The sequence below is a fragment of the Meriones unguiculatus genome, chromosome 2 (genome assembly GCF_030254825.1).
Source record: "Meriones unguiculatus strain TT.TT164.6M chromosome 2, Bangor_MerUng_6.1, whole genome shotgun sequence".
In the NCBI taxonomy this organism is placed as follows: Eukaryota; Metazoa; Chordata; class Mammalia; order Rodentia; family Muridae; genus Meriones; species Meriones unguiculatus.
Window position 1 is genome coordinate 123,964,880 of NC_083350.1, and position 23,776 is coordinate 123,988,655.

General features: G+C 37.4%; 1 protein-coding gene across 2 annotated transcripts in view; it reads right to left on the bottom strand.

Annotated features, from left to right (window-relative positions):
• Positions 1 to 12,215: 12,215 nt before the first annotated feature.
• Tbc1d15 (TBC1 domain family member 15) overlaps positions 12,216 to 23,776 on the bottom strand; it is a 57,499-nt gene continuing 45,938 nt past the window's right edge. For both annotated transcript variants that reach the window (XM_021644837.2, XM_021644836.2), the window contains 5 exons: positions 21,827 to 21,926; positions 21,170 to 21,267; positions 16,138 to 16,254; positions 15,057 to 15,143; positions 12,216 to 13,547 (listed from right to left, as the gene is read on the bottom strand). In XM_021644837.2, the coding sequence (XP_021500512.1) occupies positions 13,329 to 13,547; positions 15,057 to 15,143; positions 16,138 to 16,254; positions 21,170 to 21,267; positions 21,827 to 21,926 (621 nt within the window). In that variant the 3' untranslated portion in view covers positions 12,216 to 13,328. The remainder of the gene's footprint in view (positions 13,548 to 15,056; positions 15,144 to 16,137; positions 16,255 to 21,169; positions 21,268 to 21,826; positions 21,927 to 23,776) is intronic.

The following is a 23,776-nucleotide window of genomic DNA, read 5'->3' on the forward strand; positions in this document are numbered from 1 at the left end:
TGATCACATCCAGCAATTTGACAAGCATAGATAAAATTATATCCTTACTTTTCCAATTTTAGAAAGTCACAGGAAAGCTTGCGAATCCTTTGAAGAATGGAAAATTATTAACCAAGTGTATGTGTTTAGCTGAAGAACTATACAAAATCTGGGACTCATACAGTTTGTTTATATAGACAGCAAAATATTCTTCCAAACAAGACTGTTAACACCAATTGGATTCTAGTTATTTCTGGAAACTTGAGGGTTTATGATTATTACTTGATCCAACTCTGAAAATAATCATTCAGCTCAAATTTCTTCTGAAGACTAGTGCTGAAAGGTTAATAGGAAAAGTATTAATAAATTAACTAAAGTAATCATAAAAATAATAGTTGACATTGCTAAGTGCCTAGTTTTTGCCAGTTTCTATTCTGAACACTTTCTTTTGTTTGTTGTTTGTTTCATTGGTTGGTTGGTTGGTTGGTTGGTTGGTTGGATTTTCAAGACAGCATTGGCTGTCCTGGATTTGCTTTGTGGACCAAACTGACCTCGAATACACAGAGATCCACCTGCCTCTGTCTCCCAAGTACTGGGATTACAGGTGTGCCCCACTGCACCCAGCTCTGAACACTTTCTGTGCACTTTTATAGGTTAGAACATGATCAGTTATCATAATGACATTTACAGTTACTTGTGTGTGTGCGTACACTAAGGCATGAAAGTCCTAGGTAAATTAACAAAAATTCACATGTTTGAAAAAATGTCCAAGGTAGGATTTCAATTCAGGAAATTTGGCTCCAAGATCCATGTCCTTCACCATTATATTGTATAGTCTCAAGGACTCCAAACAGGGAGAAGGATGTGGACAAAAGCGGACTCACCAGACCACAGATTATAGAGCCGTAAATAGAACACATATAACTAAAACTTTGAAACCGAATCCTGTGGGTCCAAAGAAGCATAAAACACAGCACTGACCCACCAAGAACCACAGCCGAGAGAACCCAATTGTGCAATGACCAAGTGGAACAGAGAGTATCCGTCAACCCCTCTGTGGAAGACATCAAACATACAAGGCACAGAGCAATCAGCACTCCATAATGTATGTAGTCCTGAGACTCTGTAGGGAGTTGTCTGAACTGAATCTTTAAAAGTGAACTTGGCAGTGACATAGGCAATGGAAAATGGCAAGGAGGTGGTTTGGGGTAGAGGGATCAACACAACAAAATATATAGGGAACCATCATTGTTCAACAATGACGTAATCTAGGTGTAAAGCAAGATGTCCCCATGAGACAAAACTAAAAAGGAAAGCATGGTCTAGAGTATGACAAGATATCCATGACACTGTATAGATTGGCACTTTATTATCTTTTCCTGTAAGTGAAAGTCAATTGGAAGGGCTTTCTACAGTGCAGTCATCTAAACATAGTGGCATTTTAGAGCAGCAGTACCTTGAAAGAGGACTTCATTAAAAGTAGAAAATTGAACTTAAAATAATGTAACCAGAATACAACAGCCTAGATTAAGATGGTAAATAAAGATGAAATGAAAAGCACCAGGAATGTGAAGGGGTAAAAATCCAGCCCAGCAACTACTGTCCCTGATCAAGTGTGGGGATTAGTAAAAAGAATACTGGTAACCATAAATCAGTCAATCACTCAGACTTCAGCTTCTTGCAATGGTAATTAAGATGGCAATTAAGACAGAGACCTAAAACAGGACAATGAGCAGAGAATGAGGGACCTTGGAGCACTCAGCACTAAATGAAATGTCTTTATCAAACATTTTCCTTTAAGGTACCTGTGCAGAAATGAAAACAGACTGTATGAACTAGAGGTGGAGTTCTCCAGGGAAACTATCATCCAGATGCTACAGGACCAATGCCCATATAAAAGCACAGAGACAATGACAACACGCACAAGCCCTGCACAAATCCAAGCCAGAAAAAATCCAGTCTAGTGAGAAGAGAAACCAAAGTCCCACCTCTAGCCAAGAAGCTACTTGCAAATGATACTTTTTGAGTTAGGAAAAATCTGTTTTCTCTAATTGAGTGTCTTGGGTTCATCAACCACACTCCATGACAGGGATCTTGCCCAGAAGCAGAGGCCAACACAAAAATGAACTATGTGGATGTCTGTGTGTGTGTGCCAGTGTGTGTGTCTGTGTGTTTCTCTGTGTCTGTACTTTTTATCTTGTTATTGTTTTTTTGTTTTATTGGTTTTGGTTTCTTTGTTTTGATCTTTGGGGTTTTTTTGTTTGTTTTTTCCTTTTTTTTTCTTTTCAGCTTGGTGTTTGTTTTTTGAGAAAGAGAGGGAAGGAGGAAGAAAGAGTAAGAGAATATTACGGAGGATGAATAAGAAAGTGGTGAGGATCTGGAAGGAGTTGGAGAAAGAAAAAATATTAACAAAATTAATTACATGGAACAATATTAAAAATGCCCCCAAAAGAATATTAAAATCCGCTTAAAGTATCTATTGAAACTATTGAAAATTGTAACCACTTTTGTTCACTTAAAAAGTATATGGAAGCAACAGAAGCTTTTCTTTTTAAAGCATACCAAGAATAATGTAAGTTCATAAGCAGCAGCGACAATAACTAGAAATGTTATGGGATATAAGAGTGATCAAGGGGTTGTGGATTTATCTCAGTGGTAGAGTGCTTGCCTAGCAAGTGCAAGGCCCTGAGTTCGGTCCTCAGCTCTGGAAAAAAAAAAAAAAAAGACAAAATAACAAAAAGACCAAAAAAAAAAAAGGTAACTAGCACACACAACCTTTAGATGAATGGGGAGGAGGTCCCCCCCTTCAGTGGACTTGGAAAGGGGCACGGTGGAGATGAGGGAGGGAGGGAGGGAGGGAGGGACTGGGAGGGAATGAGGGATCGGGACACGGCTGGGATACAGAGTTAATAAAATGTAACTGATAAGAAAAAAATAAAATTCAAAAAAAAAGAAAAAAGTGATCAAACACTGCAGACATGAGAAAGCTGAATTATCAAAAAAGACTTTATTTATATGTGAAAATCCGCTAAATGCTCTGTATCTGTGGCATTATGAATAAAGAGACATCCATAAAAGAGTTGTCCTGAGTCGGTAAGCAGGACTCAGATAATTCCAAAATACACAAATTTACTCATCAATAGGGTTTGCTACTTCATAAGGAAGTATACATATACATAAATGGACTAGATCTCATAGCCCGTTAAGTAATCCACAGTACCTGTGATCAATAGTCTTCCAAGAAAGGCTCCAAGATAATACAATAGGAAAATAATTATCTGAACAACTAATATAAGGTGCCTAATCCCAGTTGCTATATCTATAATGCAACCCTTAAATCTGAGGCCCAGGGAAAATGCTGGAATAACAGAAATTTTGTTAGAGCCAGAGGACTGGAACACCTGCTGCTAAATAATATGTTCTGGACTTGACAGGGAAGCTGCACCCACGACACTTCAGCAGTATGGTTGCCGATACAGATCTGCATAGTGAGAGACCCATGGATGGGGGCGTCTCCCCCAGTTGAAAAACTACATGCAACCAGTGGCTGCTGGGGTGAGCCCACTACTGTTACCAGATCCCATGGGTGAGCCCTAATCACCTGTACAGACAGTCAACAATAAATGGACTCAGTAGGTTTTACATGCATGTGTGTATGTAATACAGGTAATAATTAAAGAAGCAGCAGCCATGAATTTCATAGGGAGTGGGAGAGACATGAGAAGTTGAAGATAATGATGTAACTCTAAGTACTTATGTATTGTCAAAAAATTTAAAGAACACAATCTATACTGTAGGAGAATATATCTATCTATTGTATCTCATCCAGAATAAAGAATTCTTATAATTCAGCAACATTAAGAGTTGAATAGAAGCAGGGCGTGGTTGCATGTGCCTGTAATCCCAGGACTCAGGGAGGCAGAGGAAAGAGGATTTCTGTGAGTTTGAGGCCAGCCTGGTCTACAAAGTGAGTCCAACACAGCCAAAGCTACACAGAGAAACCCTGTCTAGAAAAAAAAATCAAAAGAAACAAAAAGAGCTGAGTGGATACATCTCCAAGACATGGTTAAAAGCCCATGGAAAAAAAATAGTATATATCATTAATAATTTGAGAAATATAAATCAAATAAAAATTAAGATGCTATTTCATATCCAGTGGGGTAGTTAGAATCAAAATAAAAGAGGATACCTAGAATTGAGGATGAAACAAAAACTTGGGGCTTTTCTTATATTATATTCTATGGCACTGTAAAGTGATGTAGTCAATCCAGATAATGGTTCACGGCCCCTCAGTATATGACACAGAGTTATCATACACCCTGTAAGTTTTTACCCTGACCCTGGTTTGAAACTTTAGCTCTGATACTTGCCTTAGTGTGGCATTTTGTGGAACTGCTTTGCTGATCAAATTGAATGAGTAATATTGGTATAATGTTCTTGTAGAATATACACAATTTATCCTTGTCCATTCAAATGCTGATTTCTCTACCCCACTATTTGGGATAGATATCCCACTACCACATTGCATTGTGATGCTTATTCTAAGCATCACCTGTCTTAAGTTTGTGTAAATATGCCACCATTTGTTCTCTGTATTGTCAATAATACAACCAGTCACAATGCTGAGCAATGGAAAGAATAGGATGGGACATCCTGGTCAGGAGGGGACGGGAAGAGAAGGAAGCAAGTGGGAGGAGGAGAGCAGAGATCAGCAGGAGAGGACTTCGAACCATGAGGAGAGATGAACCAGACCTAAGATATGACTAAAAGCAAGTATAATGGGTGAAATCTGAATGGGAGGAAACTATGTGGGCTTGGAGGCTTAGGATGGAGTAACTATTGCCCAGCATTGTGCTCTAGGTTAATTAAATAAATCCTAGTCTGTGTGTGATGATTTGGGTATACAGCTGGTTTTGGAATAACTACTGCTTAACTAAAAGATAAATCAATAATAAATATTAATATTCAACAACAGAGTAGGAACTGTTTGACACAGTGGATACTGAATGCTCAAGATGCTAGTTAAATCCCTGTATATAACATTGTTAAACCAGAAGTCAGAATTATTCAAAATCAGGCACTGGTTAAAAATGTTGGGCATTTTTTAATGCAGATACTGGGTTTCATTGGTAACTGTCTTCATAGTCAATAGGCAGGCAGTCTTTAGCCATGAGGAAAGATGTTGGAAAGGATTTTAGTCAAGATGCCAGGAAGTAGAAAGCAGAGTGGAGGAAACAAAGTGAAATATTATCAGAGAAAATCTCCAATATAAGTTCTTACAGGCAGGGGGCTGGAGAGATGGCTCTGAGGTTAAGAGCACTGGCTGTTTCAAAGGTCCTGAGTTCAAGTCCCAGAACCTCATGGTGGCTCACAACCATCTATGAGATTTGGTGCTCTCTTCTGGCAAGCAGGCAGAATATTGTATAAATAAATAAACATTAAAAAAAGTTCCTATAGGTGGAACAGAACCATGTGACCACAAATAACCATGGTAGTGATTGGCTGAGATAGAAGATATAAGGGATTACAATTTTTATGTCAAGTATGCTAGTGTCTCTTCAGTATATTCTGTCATTAAGGCTAATAATAAAAGCAAGGGTTAACACTATCAACCAGCCATTAAGTCATTGCAAAATAGAAATCTATCTTAGCAGCCACAGACTACTAAAACAAAGACCTAGGAAAAGTACTTATAAATACTAAAGGCAACATTAGTAACCCGACAGAAACAAGGAGATTCTGAAGTGCCCAAGCTCCACACAGGAAACCATCCTATCCATTTGTTTTGAAGGTAAAATGAAAACTGAGAACTTTGCATTTTTCCTTCTTTTGTGCTACTCACCTTCAATATCCTGGCTAAATAAGCCAACAAAGTCACCAAAAGAAAGTCAAGCTGGATGTGCAAGCTTGAGTTTAGCCACAAAGATGATAACTTAAAATTTTCCTTGTAACTCCCCAGTAAGAGCAGACCAAGCAGACACAAAATTATTTACAAGCAAATGTGTGAGTGGGTTGCAATGTGAGTGAGTATGGATGTATCTGAAAGGGAAGCAGGAGTGATTGTTTGGAAGCTGGGATTCCACAAAAAAGTCTGTTCTTTCTTGAAAAACCTGTCTTTTAGATTTTAAACCAGCATTGCAATATTTCGTATTGTCTCTCAAACACACAATGAACAAGGCAACAGAAAAGGTTGAATTTTCTAATATACACCAACTCAGTATTCTGTGTCTGCTGTTTTCCACTGACATATGCATCCTGGATCTTGTGGGATATGTACTTCAGGTTCTTCAGCAAAAACAGCTAATTTTAACAACATCCACTCCTAATTTCCCTAACCACTTATTTGATTAACATAACTTTGCAGCCTATTTCACATGGATTAGTATTTTAAGGGCTTATTAATAGGAAATATAAACCTGAAATGACTTAAATCCACACAAGCTTCTATACAACATCATTTTCTTTTCCATTCACAGTCAACACATGCATAATTAATGAAGTACATATCTATCTGACATGGTTAAATATACACAAATGAACATAAAAAATAAGGCAGTAGCATGGGAACTGAAAGGTCAGTTTTCTTTGGAACATGGGGAAATCCCACTATTCTGACCTCCAGTGACCCGTCCACATAACATTCTTAGTCATTATAGTGTGCCACTCACTTGTGATTATGTGAGAAGTTCTTAGTTATGCTACACTCAGATGATTTCTGCCACTTCAATTCACATCACAACAAATTAAGATGCTTACAACATACTCCTGTCAATCACCCTTACATACTATATAGACTATCATTTTGAAGGAAAACATACACAAAGGGAACTTAAACTTTGAGGTTGTATTAACCATTCTGGTATAGAAACAGTACAATCTAAAACTAAGTCAAGAAAGTCAGTTATCAATCCAACTAAACTGATCTAATTTTGAAGCATAACTTTAGGGGTTTCTGTGATCATCAAGACTGGAGAAGATGGCAGTCAACAGGACTCAGTAGCCAGCATTGTTTCAAACTTTGAGAGTGACACTGGGTGGTTTATTTTTGGGTATATTTAAGCACAACTTGCTGGGGAAAAAAAAATTCCTGGTGATACTTCCCTCAATCCTGTGTGCACAATAAAGTTTAGGGCATGACTACATCAAAACTCTGTAAAGTACGAAGATGCCACTTCATGATTTCTGCCATTTCTGATTGACTGAGGGTGAGGGAAAGGATCTGGTGCTGTCTCACTCATACATATAGTGTAAAGGTCACTGGGCTATTACTACCTCCCCTCCTAGCCTTCTGGGCAAAAGAGCAGGTTACATAGCTCTTCTTTTGAAAAGGCAATCCTGCCTCTTTTACATTCCTGGTTTCCCGGTGCTTGGCTGTAAACACAAGAACCTCTGTGCCTCCTACATACAACCAAAAACAGCTGACCACAACCATAAACATCAATTTGTTTTCTAATAAAATGCATAAACACTATCATTTCCCACACTACTAAAAATATTTATTGCTGCCACGCCTAGGTATCATTTTTTTGCAGTATTTACAAAATTTGTGATATTGACCTAGAAGGTGGGTTTGAGACTCATACTGCATAGGTATACAAAAGACAAGGTAGACAAAAAGAATCAATAAAAGGTGAGCACATTTAGGCTCATTTGGAGATGAAACTGAAGTGAAGAACAGTGATGTATGTCGGGTCAGTGGGAAAGTAGCTCCATGGAACCAGAACACAAGTTCAATTTGAAATCAAAATGACCTCAGTGGAAAGCAAGTTGAAGGATGCCTCAAGGCTATATTGGCAGCATGGTATGCTTTAGAAGAAAAATAACACACTTAAAAAATTTTAAAAGATGCCCAAAGATGGTGGCAGCATCTATCTGCCATCTTATCATTGTTACTGTTCTACCATGCTAGGCACCACATTAAACTTTTTTACATATACAGATTTTTCACAAATGAAATGGGCTTTACCCCACCTGAGGATGAGGATATGGTTAGGAAACTAAATGATTGCACTGGGCCTCACTTCAAAAGTGACCCTCAAAAACTATCTTTGCTTCTATCCACTGCTCAACACTGTAAGCACAGCACCATCATTCCACATTGGTCCTACAAGACAGATTCATTAGAACATAGTAGCTCACAAGTCATCTCACAGAACGGTGGACACAAACACAGCAATTAAGTACCTGCATCCTTGCAGATAAGCAGTAAAAACAGTTTGTACATGTACAGCTTCAAATGTCTATGTATACCAACATGAAAATGCTTGAGATGCAACTGGACACAGACAACCCTCATGAAACCTGCATTCCCAATATACATTATTGATTTTTCTGTCCTTTCCTTCTACTTCCTTAAATCTCTCCTTAATGACCCAAAGAAGGTGGGTTCTGGAAATAGGTCCTCTGCCTTCTCAATCACTCTTTTTAGATAATCGCATTCCTTTTGTCTCCTAACATAATGCCTATCATTTGGCAGGCAGCTGAACCTGGGCTTGGAAACTTTAGTGGCTATTCCTGGTTGTCAACTTCACTATATGTGTAACTAACTAAAAACCCAAGGATTTGGGTGTACCTGTGAGAAACTTTTCTGGATTGGCTCATTTGAGGTCGGAAGACCCACTGCCTGCTTGCCCTCATTCGTCCTGACAAGTTCACACATCCTGCCGCTGAGGCAATTCTTCACTGGTATTTGAGTCTATTTCTCTAGGATTCTAACATGAAAGATGGCCAGCTGAGACATCTGGCCTCATGGATTGAACAACTTTTGGGTTCTTGGACTGCCCATCAGTAGACAGCCATTGTTGGACTAGCCAGACCATAGCAATCTTTCACTACTGACCTGCACTATGTCAGAGTTCTCTCAGAGGAGCTCACTTGACTTCCAGCAAGAGTACAATTCTACCATCTTGGAACTCAAAGAATAAATCCAGCATGTCACCAATGTATTCTTTAACTCTAAATGTGAGGAACTATTGAGCTTTGAATAAAGAATGAAAATATTTGGCAGAAAGTCCACCTTTGTGCTTGTCTGAAAAATCCAACCATACAGGAAATGCTTCTGTTCACTAAGAGGTACGCTTTTTAGACCACAAAACATTAAAATGTGAGTAGATGAGTTCAGTCACCTTCTCTTGACTTGCTTGATGTTGGCTTTAGCAAATGCAGAGGCCTGCAATCCATTTTCTAGACCTACCCGGGTACCAGGTATTTCTCAGAAAATTAGGCAGAATGTGACAGAACCAAGTGAAGCAAAGAGGACGACATTCTTTTACCCACAACTCTAAGCGGGAGCCAATAGGTGCAGCTGCTGTGTTCAGATCCCTGTAGATGGCTCTGCTCTGTAGTCACATGCATTTTAAACAATGATTAATGGCGACAACTCCCCAGCGGCAGTTTCAAAAAGTACACGTTTCTGGTTCTGAAACAGTCTTTGTATGATTGAAGAAAAATACAAAAGGCCTATACCCTATATTCAGGAGAGGGAACGAAAAACCAGGCAGGGCAAAAAGTTGTCAAGGGGCTATTTGGAAGAAACCACCTAAACAGCCGATTGTCACTGAAGAAAAAATGAACTGAGCACTGCTGACAGGCAGGTAGGAGACATCTAAACGGAAGGAAAACCACCTGTGAAATACAAAGCCATGAAGGTCCAGAAAAATGTCTTCTGTGTGGTTCAGGTCAAGGCAGACTGAGCAAGCTTTTTATACTCAATGTATGTATGAACTCCATATTCAAGGGGATGAAAACAAACAAACAAACAAACAAACAGGCTGTGGTCCAATAAGCAGTTAACACCACGCTGAAGAGTAGGTAAAATAAAGGCCATGTAGTCTTCATGATCCCAGGATTCCAGGCCATGAGAGCTAAGCAGGGAAATGAAGACTGAGATCACAGATATGTGAGGACATATTTGAAAGCATGGGTGACCACGAAGACATGGAAGCAGAAGCCCAACTGGAAACCAGCAGGATTGTTTGAAATCCTAACAGGGGCTCTGGGCAAAATGACAATACCTCCTGTACCTTTACCTCCAGGAGTGATAGCTGCCAGAGGAGGAAGGGACCAGGGAGCCAGACAGTCCCCAGTGGCCCCACTCCTCAGACAGGGGCACTTGGGTAGGCCCTCAGGTTCTCACATAGTCCTCCTGCTGTATGAGCATTCTTGTGGGGCGTCATTTCACGTTTCCCTTGCACGCCACACCTGCTGTGAGGCACTGCACTTTCTATGTTAATATTGCATTCTTGCAGAGTTTTGGGGGCCACAAAAATATTATAATCAAGGTGGTGTAAAAAATTAAATGAATCCTTTTCAGAAATATATACTTAAGTGTCTTTTCATTTTCTCATGAAGCAATTCTTAGAATAGTTGACTGACCAAATGTTGAGAATTCTAGATATGAGTGTGAGGTACTATGTAAATATACTTTAATAAATTCTTAGTCAAAAAAAAATCAAGGAGATTATCTACATAAAACAGGCTGAGATAACTGTCACTTCTTACTGAAAAAAAGAAAAAGGAGTAACTAGAGCAAATCTACTTTAGAACTTCAATAAAATTACCTTTCAAAACTTAAAAATATGCCTGACCATCAATCAAAATTGTAAAAAAAAAAAAAAACAAGAAAAAAAAAACCAATACAACATTACAGTAGTTCTTTACCTACAGGTGAGCTCAGGAAATTGTTTGGATGAGCATTTTTACAGGTACTTAGAAGACTGACTCAGCAGATCTGAAGAACTGAACATATATTTTCATAATGCAGACCAAGTACAGCTGAACACTCGATGTTTTAACTGACGGTAGCACGGAAAATCAACACGAATCACAAAGTACATTATCATTCTGTTAAATCACTCACAATGCTTCTCAACTTTAAGAGAAAATTTTCTCAAAATACTTTTGCAAAATCATGATCTCTCTATAAAGAAACAGCACAAACAGCTTCGCATGCTCTAAGACACTTCCACACATTCTGAAAGCCCATGGTGAAAACGTCCATGCTGGAAAGCCTGGCCCATCAGCGTACACAAAGTCAGCACGCGAACACCATGAGCTACGTTACAGAACTGTGCTGGGGCAGACATATGGGACTCCCCTGTCAGAGTCTGTGCCCATCTAAACTCTGGGCACTGCCAAGTTTCAGTAACAACCACCACTCTCCCAAAAGGACTGCTGGAAAACACTGGTTTCTATTAACCAAAACTGAAGTTTTCTACATATAGAGATAAAAAAATCTAGAGACATGAAATGACGAGATTCTTAAATATATGTCTGTTTCCCATACATTCATACAAAAATTGAAAATGTACCAAGAGGTAAAATCAGAAACTACCTAAATTTTAACAGCTTTATGTACCATGTAACATTACATATCTTCTACATGCTGATATATAAGGTGACACACATATGCATTACTATAGAATTCTGTGTGTACATGGAATAACAGGACATTCTTTTCAAAGATTATGCCAAAAAATTTACCTAGCAATTCCAATAGCTCAGGTTTACATGTGTTCCTAACTGGATTCTGTAGCCTGATTAAGACTTTACCAACTGTAATGCATTATCATTTCCATTAAAAAAAAAAAATGTGCTTGACAGAAATGCATAGTTTAGTAAAAAATATTTTAAATTTCATAACAAAACTTTACAAAATTTCAACTTATGAAACATATTAAATTTTCTTTAATCTGAAGTAGTTATCGTATTACATAGAAAGAAGTCCAAACAGCCACTGTCCAGGAAGAACAAGGAGGACATCAAGATGTTCTGAGCAATTTCCTGAATGGCAGGAAATGAAAGGCTGGAGATCCTGTGCTTGTGAGCAGTTCACTCTTCTAAATGGGCTTACTCATTATTAACTGATCAGAGATAACATGGATATTAAAAACTTACATCTTAACGGTTCCAGTGCCATGACTGTCCCTTAATACTCAACTCGGGGAAAGTTCCTTTGGTACCTTACTTTCTGGAAGGGGAAAAAAACTACATGACCATTGTAGAGTAGTTGCTTCACTGACTCAGATAATGACGTCCTTCAAGACACACTGTGACCATGTCTAAACTAATGAAAAATGTTTTCAAGTATAAAAGGAGTTATGTTTATCACTTCTACAACTCACTAAAATGACTACTTCAGTAATGAAAAACTGACATGTTGAGGTCCACTTTGAGGTTTGTTTTTTTTTTTTATGAAGAACCAGCAGTTTCTCAGTGTAATTTAACTGAAAACACTATTTCAGTTTTGAATTTATTTTAATGATATGTACAAGAGTTAACAAATTACAATTAAAACAGAATTTGTTATGGTGAGTCCACATAACTTAAAATCATGCAATACTGCATGGTAAAAACAGCTTCATTCATATACAAAAAAAATATTACTTTGAGACTCATTGACAGTGCCTGGATAATTTTGACATAAGCTTTATGCAAAGAATATTTTATAAAAATTTAATGATCTGATTAATCAATTAATGCATTATTAGGAAAGATAATAAACATTATTAGTAAAGGGAGGTTACAGTGATTGATTATACCAGGTATAGACGGGGTTGGACGTAGTCTCATTAAATAAATGTTCCATTAAGAAAATAGTTTTGAAAAAGATCTTATATTGAAGTCATGTATTAATTTTGTTGAATCAGCTTATATAAATCAATAGTCAAGTTTATTCAGTTAAAGAAAATAGGACTATGCTTTCTTATGCTCATAAATAGTACATATATATATAGTCTATATACAAGTGAAGAAAAGTTCTTTATAAAAAAAAATACTGCCAATCCACTTGCTAAGATTGAAATAGTTCTTTATCCACACAATAACTACATTGGTAAAAATGTCTAATTTAAATCACATTCAACCAGCATAAATATTTAAGCTGAATATTGTTGTAAACAATAGAAAAACCAAATTTGTTTGTATTTTTAAATTTTGTCACTGAGTAACAACCTACTTTTCAGCTCAGACTGCTTTATAAAGGCTCAACATTTAATTCAATCAAGTCCAAAGCCCACTGAAGAGTAAACACAGTGAATGCTGTTCAAAGTGCGTAATTTCCAAAGCATCCACTTGTATATTTGTCCAATCCCGGTTCATCAGAAACAAAATAAAATGTGCTTAGCTATAAAAATACTAAGGAATGTTATTGAAAAGGAAGGGCTATTTGGTAGAAGTAACTACAAAAATAATTAGTTTAAAACTTTGTAAAGCTTTAATGCAAGAACATCAGTACACTGTCTTTCCATAAAACTTAAAGCATGATCAATACCAAGACTGTAAATGTCTACCTTTCATGTACTTAAAAAGGAATTGCAACAAAGTATCTCTTAAAAATGTAAGACAAATGATCATGCAGGTGTTAATCTGCAGGCATTTGGGGATGCCAATGTCTGTGCTGGGCTGTTGTCTTTGGCTTCACTGGCAGCAAGGGTGGACAAAGTGTTACTTGGAAACACAGATGTGGGACAAGTAGTGCCAACATTTTCATCTTCACCAGTGTCTGAATCTGGCGTTGTGACTTCACTGTCCTGAAGCCCCAGGATCTCACAAACTGCTTGTGGCAATTCCTGAGTGTGAAAAAAATAAATAAATAAAACCACTTACTCACTACTGAGGAAAAATATCCACAAAGTAAACTTTTAATGCTAGCTTGAACATTCACTTCAACCGGGTAAGTTCTACACATTCTTCTCACCCCATCTTCCTCTACTCCAAACAAAATTCTAGCCATCTATTTTGTCTCATGAATTTTCCTAGCTAGCTTTAAATGTCAACCTGACACAGCCTAGAGTCACATGAGAAGAGACCGTCAATTGAGGATGACCCAGATCAGACTGACTGCAAGTCTATCTGTTCTATCTGTGGTGGACTGTCTTGACTGTTAACTGATGTAAGAGGACTCAGTCCACTGTGGGCAGCAGCATTCCCTGAGCAAGTGGACCTCAGCTGGTCTGCAGAACAAAGCTAGGTAAGGGGCTGGCGAGACTCAGTTAGCTCATAACTGCTTAAAACTCCAGCTCCAAGGAGACCAACATCTCTGACCTTCAAGGACACCTGCACTCATATGCTTGTATCACAAAGACACACTGATACACTGATACACACACACACATATACATGTGCACACTCACATGAACACACGCACACAAATAATAAAAATAGGTCTCTTAAAATTACTAGCTAAGCGTGGGCCTTAGCAGCACTCTTCCATGTTCTGTTAAGTTTCTGCTCTGACTTCACTCAATGATGGAATGTGAAAAGCCATTCTTTCATAATTGTGGGGGTTGGCTGGGTCTGCTGTGTTTCTGAGGCTTGAGACAGAAAGGTGAAACTTCCCTCCCTGCTCTCCCAACCCCTTTTCCTCTTACTGCCTGCCTAAGAGTCTGCTTTTCTGATCCTGGGGTTTCTTCTCCTTCTACAAAGGCCGCTCGCTGCCCACCATATGGCTGCTGACCTCCATGCAGATTTAAGCAGCACGTCTTTTTCTTCCTTTTCTCCTCCATCCCCTCCTCTCAGCAGCTACTGAGATTTACAACTTGCCTGCCCTGGAGTTTTCCTTTTAACTTAACATAATTTGAAAATAAAGTTATTTGAGGTTAAAAATAAAATTTGGAAAGAAAAAGCCAACTATAATGATTTGGTTTAATTCAGATAAAGCATCAAATTTGTCTTTGTTTTTAGAAACAAAGACCTGGCTGATAAAAATGCAGTGAGATAAACTACCATCCGTTTGTTTCAGATCAGCACCTATCTTTCTCTGGTGGTAGATGCTGCATATTTAATAAAAGATCCTGTTCTGTATTCATTAAGTTGGATAATGTATTACCACTGAAAATCTACAGCCTCCAGTTGTAGAAATATTTTCATTACTTTTACCGTTTTGCCAATTAAATGTTTCCAATCTGGTGTCATTAGTCAACTGTTTTCAATTAAGTGAGGTGCACTTACAATGGTAAATAAATAAAAGCTTTGTTTCTGCCTTCAATTTACTGACTTATTTTCCTTTTAAGAAAATCTTTCCTTAGCTGATTAAAAAGAGGGAGAAAAATATTGCAATTATTTGCAACACTGTATACCTTGCATTGTGCCATCTGTAGGGAAATTGCTTCTGCTTTACATAGTATATCTTCCACATCAATTTTCATAGACAATTCATTGATGTGCTAAAACAAAATCAACAAAAGAAAACGATAATCAAAACAGAAACCTCTATTATGCTCTACAACATAAACAATTTATTACCAATTATACTAAACTGCAGATATTACCCATAATATAAAAATATCTACATATTATAAATCCAAAACATCTTTCATTACATTGTTTCAAAACAACGAATAACTAAGATGCTTACAGAACATTGAAACTAGCAACCATCTTGTCTTCTAACTCAAAGTTATATGTGAAGATAATTAGTATTTTTTAAAACTAAACTACATAAAAGAATGTTGCAGGATATTCGATCCCATTTTGAACCCCAAGATTGTGAACTGTAAAGACCTGTTCTTTGTTTGCTGTGGTTCAGCTCTAACACTTATCTTTAATCCTAGAGCTTTCTGTACACAGGATTTAATAAAATTAACCCTATGTCAATAGTTGGAGCAAGTAACCAGCTGACAAGGATTTACAGAAAGAAAGGACTTTGAAACAGTGTAGAGAAGAGGGGGCTTTTTGAGCTTTTTCTTGTTAATGATATTAGCTCTCGAGCTCTTGGGCTCTTTGAACTTTGGGCTAGCACGCCTTCGGCCTTGGGTTTTTTGGCCTTTTCCTCCTGGGCTGTTAGTGAGCTTTCTGGGCTTTTCCCTCTGGATGTGAGCTGAGTATGAAGGTTAGCTGGGTGCTTTGTCTCTCCAAGCTAGATTTTCACCCAAGCATCTGCCTACTGAGCCTTTTTTGGTAAAATAGAACGGTGGGATTTTCATCTTTTATAACAACATTTGCTGAACTTACTTTCCTTTCTAAATAGCCACTGGATAATAAGTGACCAATATGTATTTGCTAAACTGTCAGTCACAGGAAGCCAAGCCAGCACCAGGAATTAGAGACACAGTGTGAATTACTCATGAGATTCGACAACACTCCAAAGAAATGTTCTGTCCATGAGCCCACCAGAGAGAAGCACCAGAATACTATGATTCACACTGAGAGAAAAGCCACCTTAAGGATTTCGTTGAAGCCATAATGCTTTTCCATTATTTGCTGCTTTTCTGATTCCAGGATAGCGCAACATAGAAGAAGATGAAAATTCTTACAGGGCAGTTCAGTCCACATTACCTATAAAAAGGCAACTTATTTAGTAAACAAAATCAATTCTAAATTATTTCCTTGAAGATACATACTAATTCTGAAGCAATAAACATGCCTAGTTGGGACTGTCCAATTTTTCTACCTAATAGATGAGAAGTGAAGGAGTCTAACCTTTACTTACAAAGGAACCAAAATGAGATTTAATACTTGACGTACTTCCAGAGTGGCTCTTCAAATGACTACAGTAAGCAACTGATAATGCAGCATTACTAACTAATGACCATACTCATAAGGTCAATTATAAAATGCAAACGTAGATCTATTTGCAATATTTTTCTGATCTTTTTGACCTTTCTCACGAAACTTTGGTCCTTAGAAACACTGAGAGGGACTAAATCCTATAAATTAAAAAGGTTTAAGTATAGTACACAGAAACAAACACAGCCAGAGATACTTCTACACTGTGAACAGTAAAAACCTTGTATCACATTGTAACTCAAGATGAGTATCCCTGATTCCAACAAAAACTGGAGGAATTACCAACGATTAACCCCAACTACATACACATCTGAGCAACTGCTACATTTTATCCTAAGTATGGGCTGATGCCAACAAATTCAAGACCTTTATTTCCCCCTAGTAAGGTACTTAATGACATTTTTTCTTAAAAAGAAAAAAAAAAAAAATAAAAGGATTCATACAAACAATGCTAGTGAAGCATAGCTGAAAATTTTTTACTTTCATAAGGAATGAATCAAGTTAATCAAATTTCAGAAATTTAATTACAAGGCAATTAACCTCAAAGTTTCAGGCTATTTAGAAAACACAGAATCCTGAACAATATTTTTAATGCTCCTTTAAAGAGTTTGGGTTCTCACTCCAAGGCAGGCACAATCTCCCCAAGTTTTGCTTATTTTTGTTTTTTGTTTTGATTTGTGTGTGGTTGTAAGTTGTGTAGTGTGTGTGTGCACGCGTGTTATAAGAAAGAGTGAGAAAGAAAGTAACGTTGGGTGGGTAGGAAAGTGGAGAAATCTAGAAGGAGTTGTAGGAGGGAGAAACACAATCAAAGTATATTATATGAAAACAACATGTAATTTAAAAAATCCAGGTTCTATTGCACGTATCACATAAACAAATTTAAGTATGAATCCATGCAGAACACAAGCAGCACAAAGTAATATCCTCTAAATGGCATACAGCCCTCTCTAATGGTAGCCCAGGAAACAATTCCCAGCTGTAAATGGAGTTCCCTACAGGTTGTTCTTACCATATTATATATTCTTTCCTTGGCAGAAATTTTATCATTTTAATTTTTATAAAGCTATGACAATAATAAGTCGTTAATGTTGAATTTTTTTTAAAAAAAGCATGCTAGATCTGTTATTAACATATACTCAGGAATAGTAATAAAAGCCATAATTTTCTGCATTTCATTGAAAGTTATCCTGAGTACAAAATTAAATAGAGACACACAGCCAAAACAAAAGACAATAATGAACCTCCTTCAAAGAGAAATGGAACAGGAGTAGTAATTAAAGAGAACAAACTGTCTTTCTTGAAAATAAGGAAAAACTAGCAGCATGGGAGTGGGGGATATGCTTGTTATATATTACTAGTGTGTTGTAACTTAAATTCAAGCCTTTTTGATACCTCAGCCTATAAACCAAAACTTTGCAGAATATTAAAAAAACAAAAACAAAAAACATCCAAAATGTAGCACAGTCTTCCATAAAACCAAGTCCTAATTCAACCAAGGTGGTTGGTTGCTCCCATGGTGCCTGTGCCACTACTGCACCAGAGGGCATGTCTAGCTAGACAAGGTTCACAGACCACTATTCCAGCACTGTAATAGCTAGTCAGTAGGAATGAAGCTTTCAAATGAGTACCAGCTTGATTTTGCCATATTCTATGATTCAAAAATATGGAGACTTTGGCAACTGAGTTTTACTGTCAAGCTCTGGGAGTAACCATTAGCAATGGCAATAGCTTATAATGTTTGGGGGGTATATAAGACCTCAATGGCCAACAACTCCAAAAGAAGCAACTAATCCTGGCATTAGACTTATTTGTTAGTAAGTTAGGACAGTGATTCCATTTTAATTATACTTGCATGTGTGTGTGTTTAAATGCTCACACAGGCACACTCATGCACTCGTTCACACACAGGTTCTATTAACAGGTTTCCACGTATTTTTGAAAGGTCTTTAAGTGTTATTTCTTCCTTTCCATAATCCCTCCTCTACAATCCCTCTCTTCCCAACCCATTTAACGTTTCCTATTTCATTATTCACCTTTAACCTTTTTTGTCAGCGGATGCTATCTCCCTTCTCTTGAAAGTGCCTCCCCATGGTCTCAGTAATTTCCTGACCTCTAAGGGGTATTCCAGATGAAAAACACATATCTGAAGATTCAAAGCTAACATTCATAAATGAAAGAACTCATGAAGTTTGTCTTCTTGGGTCTGGGTTATCTCACTCAGAATAATTGTTTCCAGATGCATGCATTTCATTTTCTTAATAGCTGATAATATTCCATTGTATAAATATGCCACATTTTTATTATCCATTCATCAGTTGATGGATATTTAGGCTGTTTCCACTTGCTGGCTATTATGAGTAGAACAGCAATGAATATGAATGAACAGACAGCTCTAGAGTAGGCTATGGAATCCTTTGGATATATACCTGTAATGGCTAATCTTGATTTTCAACTTGACTCTATCTGGAATCAACTAAAACCCACACAGCTGGGCATTACTGCGAGGTATTTTTTTATTGGATCACTTGAGATAGCAAGATTCATCCTAAATCAGGGCCATATCTTCTGGTGGCAGCCCACATAAAAGGACACACAAAGCAAGAAAACTTTTGCTTTTTGCCTGCTTGTCCTCATGCTCACTCACAAGTTCATATAATCTGCTGCTGAGGCACTCTTTTAAAGGTATTAGAACATACTTAAAGAATTTGATTAAGGATTCCAACACAGAAGAACTGAGACAGCTTTATGAACTGGGTAACTACTGGATTCTTGGTCTTTCCATCAGGAGACAGCCTGTAAGCCTGTAAAGCATTCTAATAAATGTGCTCTTTTTATATGTAAGAAAAATAGCCCTCTCTCATTTTAGTCTATCAGTTCTCTTCCTAAACAGAACTCTGATAACACAACGCCAAAGGATAGTATAGCTGGGTCATATGGTAGACCTATTTTCAGCTTATCAAGGAGTCACCACAAAAATGAAACCCATACCTAGCACACTACTAGGCCAAGAAACTATAGATAGATGGCTAACAGATCCTAGAAGAAAACCAACGACTCTTATTTGGCCAAATAGACAAAGTATAAAACCAACTTCTAATGACTTATTGTGTTTTATCTATACATGTGTGTCTTTCAACCATCAGCAGAGAAGCATCTGTTTGCAGTAAATGGTGCTTAACAAAGACACATACAACTGGCCAAGGTGTAGAGAATAAGAAAGAGCAGAATGCTTAGCCCTCAGGGGGCCATAAATACTGCACCCCTTCCAAGGGATAAATCACTGTGGAAAAGGGGGCGGAATGAGTGTAAGAGCCAAAGGTGGGAGATGACAACAAAGAAATGTTTTCTATGGACACAGGGAAGGTGCACATATGAACTTACAGTGGTTGTAACAACACACACATAACTTGTGCAAGCCCCAAGCCAGAATAAATCTCTGAATGGAGAAGGGAGCTGAGCACACAAACCTATCCATAGCTGTGAAGCTATTGGTAATTGTTAGCTGCTGATCTGAGAGTGTAGCCCCTGATAAGCTAATCACATACACTCCAAAGAAAGACCACACATACAAGGATATCTGGGCAACATAAATTTTCTTGAAGTGTTTTTAAAAAGGAGGGGAAACACAAAAGTGGGTAAGTAGGAAAGGGGGAGTGGTATTGGAAATAATTAAGGAAAGAGTGAATCCAACTGAAACATACTACATAAAACTCTCAAAGAAACAAAACCTTCGACCTACAATCTGTCCTACCTACAAGATGTGCATGGGTAATGATAGAACAGAAATTAAGGAAATGACCAACTAATGACTGGTCCAGCTTGAGACCCATGCCATGAGAGAGAACACACCCTTGACAATATTCCTGATATTTGGCTATACTTGCAGACAGGAGCCTAGGATAATCATTGTCAGAGAGACTTCACACAGCAACTGACGGAAACAAATGAAGAGACCCATAGTCAGATATCAAGTGGAACCAGACAGGTCAAGGATACCACAAGAAAACCTAAGAATCAACTAACCTGGACCCACAGGGACTCATCAAGACTAAACCACCAACCAGGGAGCCTGCGTAGGAACAATCTAGGTCCCCTGCACATATGTAGCCTTCATGTGAGACTCCTAACAGTGGGAACAACAGAGGGGCTGTCTCTGATTCTGCCTTTGGGCCCCTTTTCCCCGAACTAAGCTGCCTTATCTAGCCTCAATAGAAGATGCACCTAGTCTTACTGCAATTTGATATGCCAAGGCAGGCTGATATTCATGGGAGGCCTCCCCTCTTCTGAGGAGAAAGGGAGGAGGAAGGAATGGGGGGGAGGTGTTTGGGAGAAAAGAGGGAGGGGAAACTGCTGTCAGTATGTAAATTAATAAATTAATTTTTTAAATATTTTTAAAAATTAATTAAAAAAATAAAAACAGTAAAGTCAAATCTACCAAATAAAGGATACAGGTAGCAAATGATATTAAAAAAAAATAATAAAACGAAAACTTTCTCAGACACTTCTTGGCCTCAAATCTCACAATGTTGTGTTTGTGAGAGAGTCCAAAACCAAGAACTGCACCTAAGAGCTTTAGTGGTTAAGAAGGGACTACAAATACATTTGTAAATTCACCTGCCTCAGAAACCTCAGTGAAGCTGAGAATATACTTACAACTCCATGCAGAATAAACATAAGAACTTACCTCCCATAATCGAAGAATATCTAGAAAGCTAAATTCTCTCTTAAATCTGATTAAAAGCCATCTGAAGCAAAAATATAAATATCCAGAGTCCTGGGATTCTATACAGAAGAGAAAAAAAAAAAACAAAAAACATGCTAACATGTCAGATCCTTTCTCAAACTCACATTTATTTAATCTACGCAATCTACATAAGTAGAGCCCTTGTATGTCTGACCACATTCTATCAATCCAAGGAAGCAACTGAAATGTATGTTTAAAAAAAAAAACTAACCAAATACATAAGCATATGAAGATAAAATTATAAAAATATTATAGCAAGTAATAGTAACACTTCTATTCTTTCAAAGAACTCACACAACAGCAATGGAGCATTTTTATCTTTAAGAGTTCCTTTATGAGACCTGGAGAGATGGCTCAGCAATTCTTGTTGCTCTTACAGAGGGCCTGGGATCACTTCCCAGCACCCACAAGGTGACTCATAACCATCTATAATCCCAGTTCCAGGGAACAAGCAGGCATACACACAGTACACATGCATGCATGAAAGCCAAACATTCATATACATAAAATAACTTTTTAAGTTGAGAAAGTTCCTTTACATTTTTATAGGTATTTACCCCACAACATGCTGGGCACATCTGGATTCATTCAACTTACCTAAATAGCTACAAAATCCACTATCCAATAATCTCAGTAAGGTGCTCAGCTGGATTAACTGTGTCTTCATGCCTTGCATTTGTTCTTCAAAATTTTGATGCTTTAAAAGAAAATAATTATTGCCATATAATATTTAATAAGTATTTCAAAATACACTATTACCAATAATTAAAACATGACCTAAGGATAAATACTAGACCTCTACTGGACTAGTTATGTTAAATAAACATAAACAACTGAAAAGTTAAAGCATCACTAAAGAGAGAAAAACAAAAAAATAGTCCTGGTCTCAAACAAAGTTTATTTTCTACCTCTATTCATTTGATTTAGATAAAAAGAATACAGGGGCAGCAGGAACAGACTGACCAATAGCAACACTCCTTTCTTACGCTCTATAAAATGTTTAGAAAATGGAACACATGTTCTAGGACATTAATGGTTATCAAATTATTTCCATTATTAAATAGTCCTTCAAATAAGCACGTGAAACAAAACTAATTTTAGCCTTAACGCAAACCTCATTTTAAAGAACTGCTTTTTAGGTTTACTAAGAATAGGGAATTTGGGAAGTCAAAGCCATGTTCATGACCGTAGTAAAATACCACCTGTCTTCAGTTTTCACACAAGCACAAAGCTATTTAATTCTGCCGTACAGAATATAGGAGCAGATATGGAAAGCCATATTGTATTAAACAAGACATTTTGAAATGTCATTGGAAAAGATGGTTTCATGAAATAAACATAAGGTGTACATGAGATTATACTAGGCTTATATCTATGTACAAATGTCACAGATTACCTTTTTATTTGATCAAATATGAACAGATACAGTCCACAAAAAAGCAGTTCTTTGAGATGAAAGACTTGGGAACTGCTATGGTTTATGTGTTCTAACAGCCTTCAAGGTTGAGTAGGTTCCCTGTCAACACTGAGACAAGCAACCAAAACAGCATGGGAACCAATCCTTTCAAGGCCTCTTCCAGCATTATGACCCTTTATCTCAGAGGCACCTACTTCTCTATGATGCCCTTCCTCACAAGCCTTTAGGGTAAGCCTGAGACTAACTTGTTCACACTCTCCTTTCACGTTCTGTCAATAGTATTATAATAGTACTTATTAAAACTATCACATTATACAATAATAAATGAAAAAATGTGTTTTGAAAGCTTAAAAAAAACTATCACATTATAAGCCATTCTTCATTGTAAAACTTTCTCTTCAATGAATTAAGGAATCAGTTTAAAACATAAAGTTGAGCCTCTAGAATATAGTATGTTCACATTAACTGGGGAATATAAACTGTAAGTACAACTACACACCAAGAAAGAGTCATGTATTTATTCTACAACAATCTGTTGAACCACTTCATTTGGAGCATTAGGAAAGTTCTTCTATATACAAATAAAACAAATATATGATCCCTTTACAAGGAACATACCAGTTCTAATGAAAAGGGGATAAATAAGAAAAACACAAGGAGGACAGACAGGGTTTATGAGATTATCCTCAACTGTACAGACCTTTATTACAAATGTCTCTGGTTTCTACAGCACTTGGAGTAATTGGAACCAAGAAGGTAGGAAAAAGGTAAGGAAGACAACTATATAACTAGGTTACTACAACTGATAATCTTTCCAAATAATGGAAAAGCAATTCATAACAAAGGACTAATTTAAACATGCACTGATTTAACAATCTAACTAACAATAAAAGACCATTTAAAAACTATAAATCATAAGAAGTACAGAACAAGAGAGGCATACACTCTTTAATTTCACACAGCAAGCTTTGAGGTAAAATACATTAGAGAGATTAATAAGGCTATATAACCTGAAAGTACAGTGGCTTCCCTGGCTGCAGGAACATTATCTGAGTGTCCAGGGCTGAGACACCATGCTCCTGGAAGACATACTGCCTCACAGCCTCTGCTGGACCCAGTGGCAGCAGAGC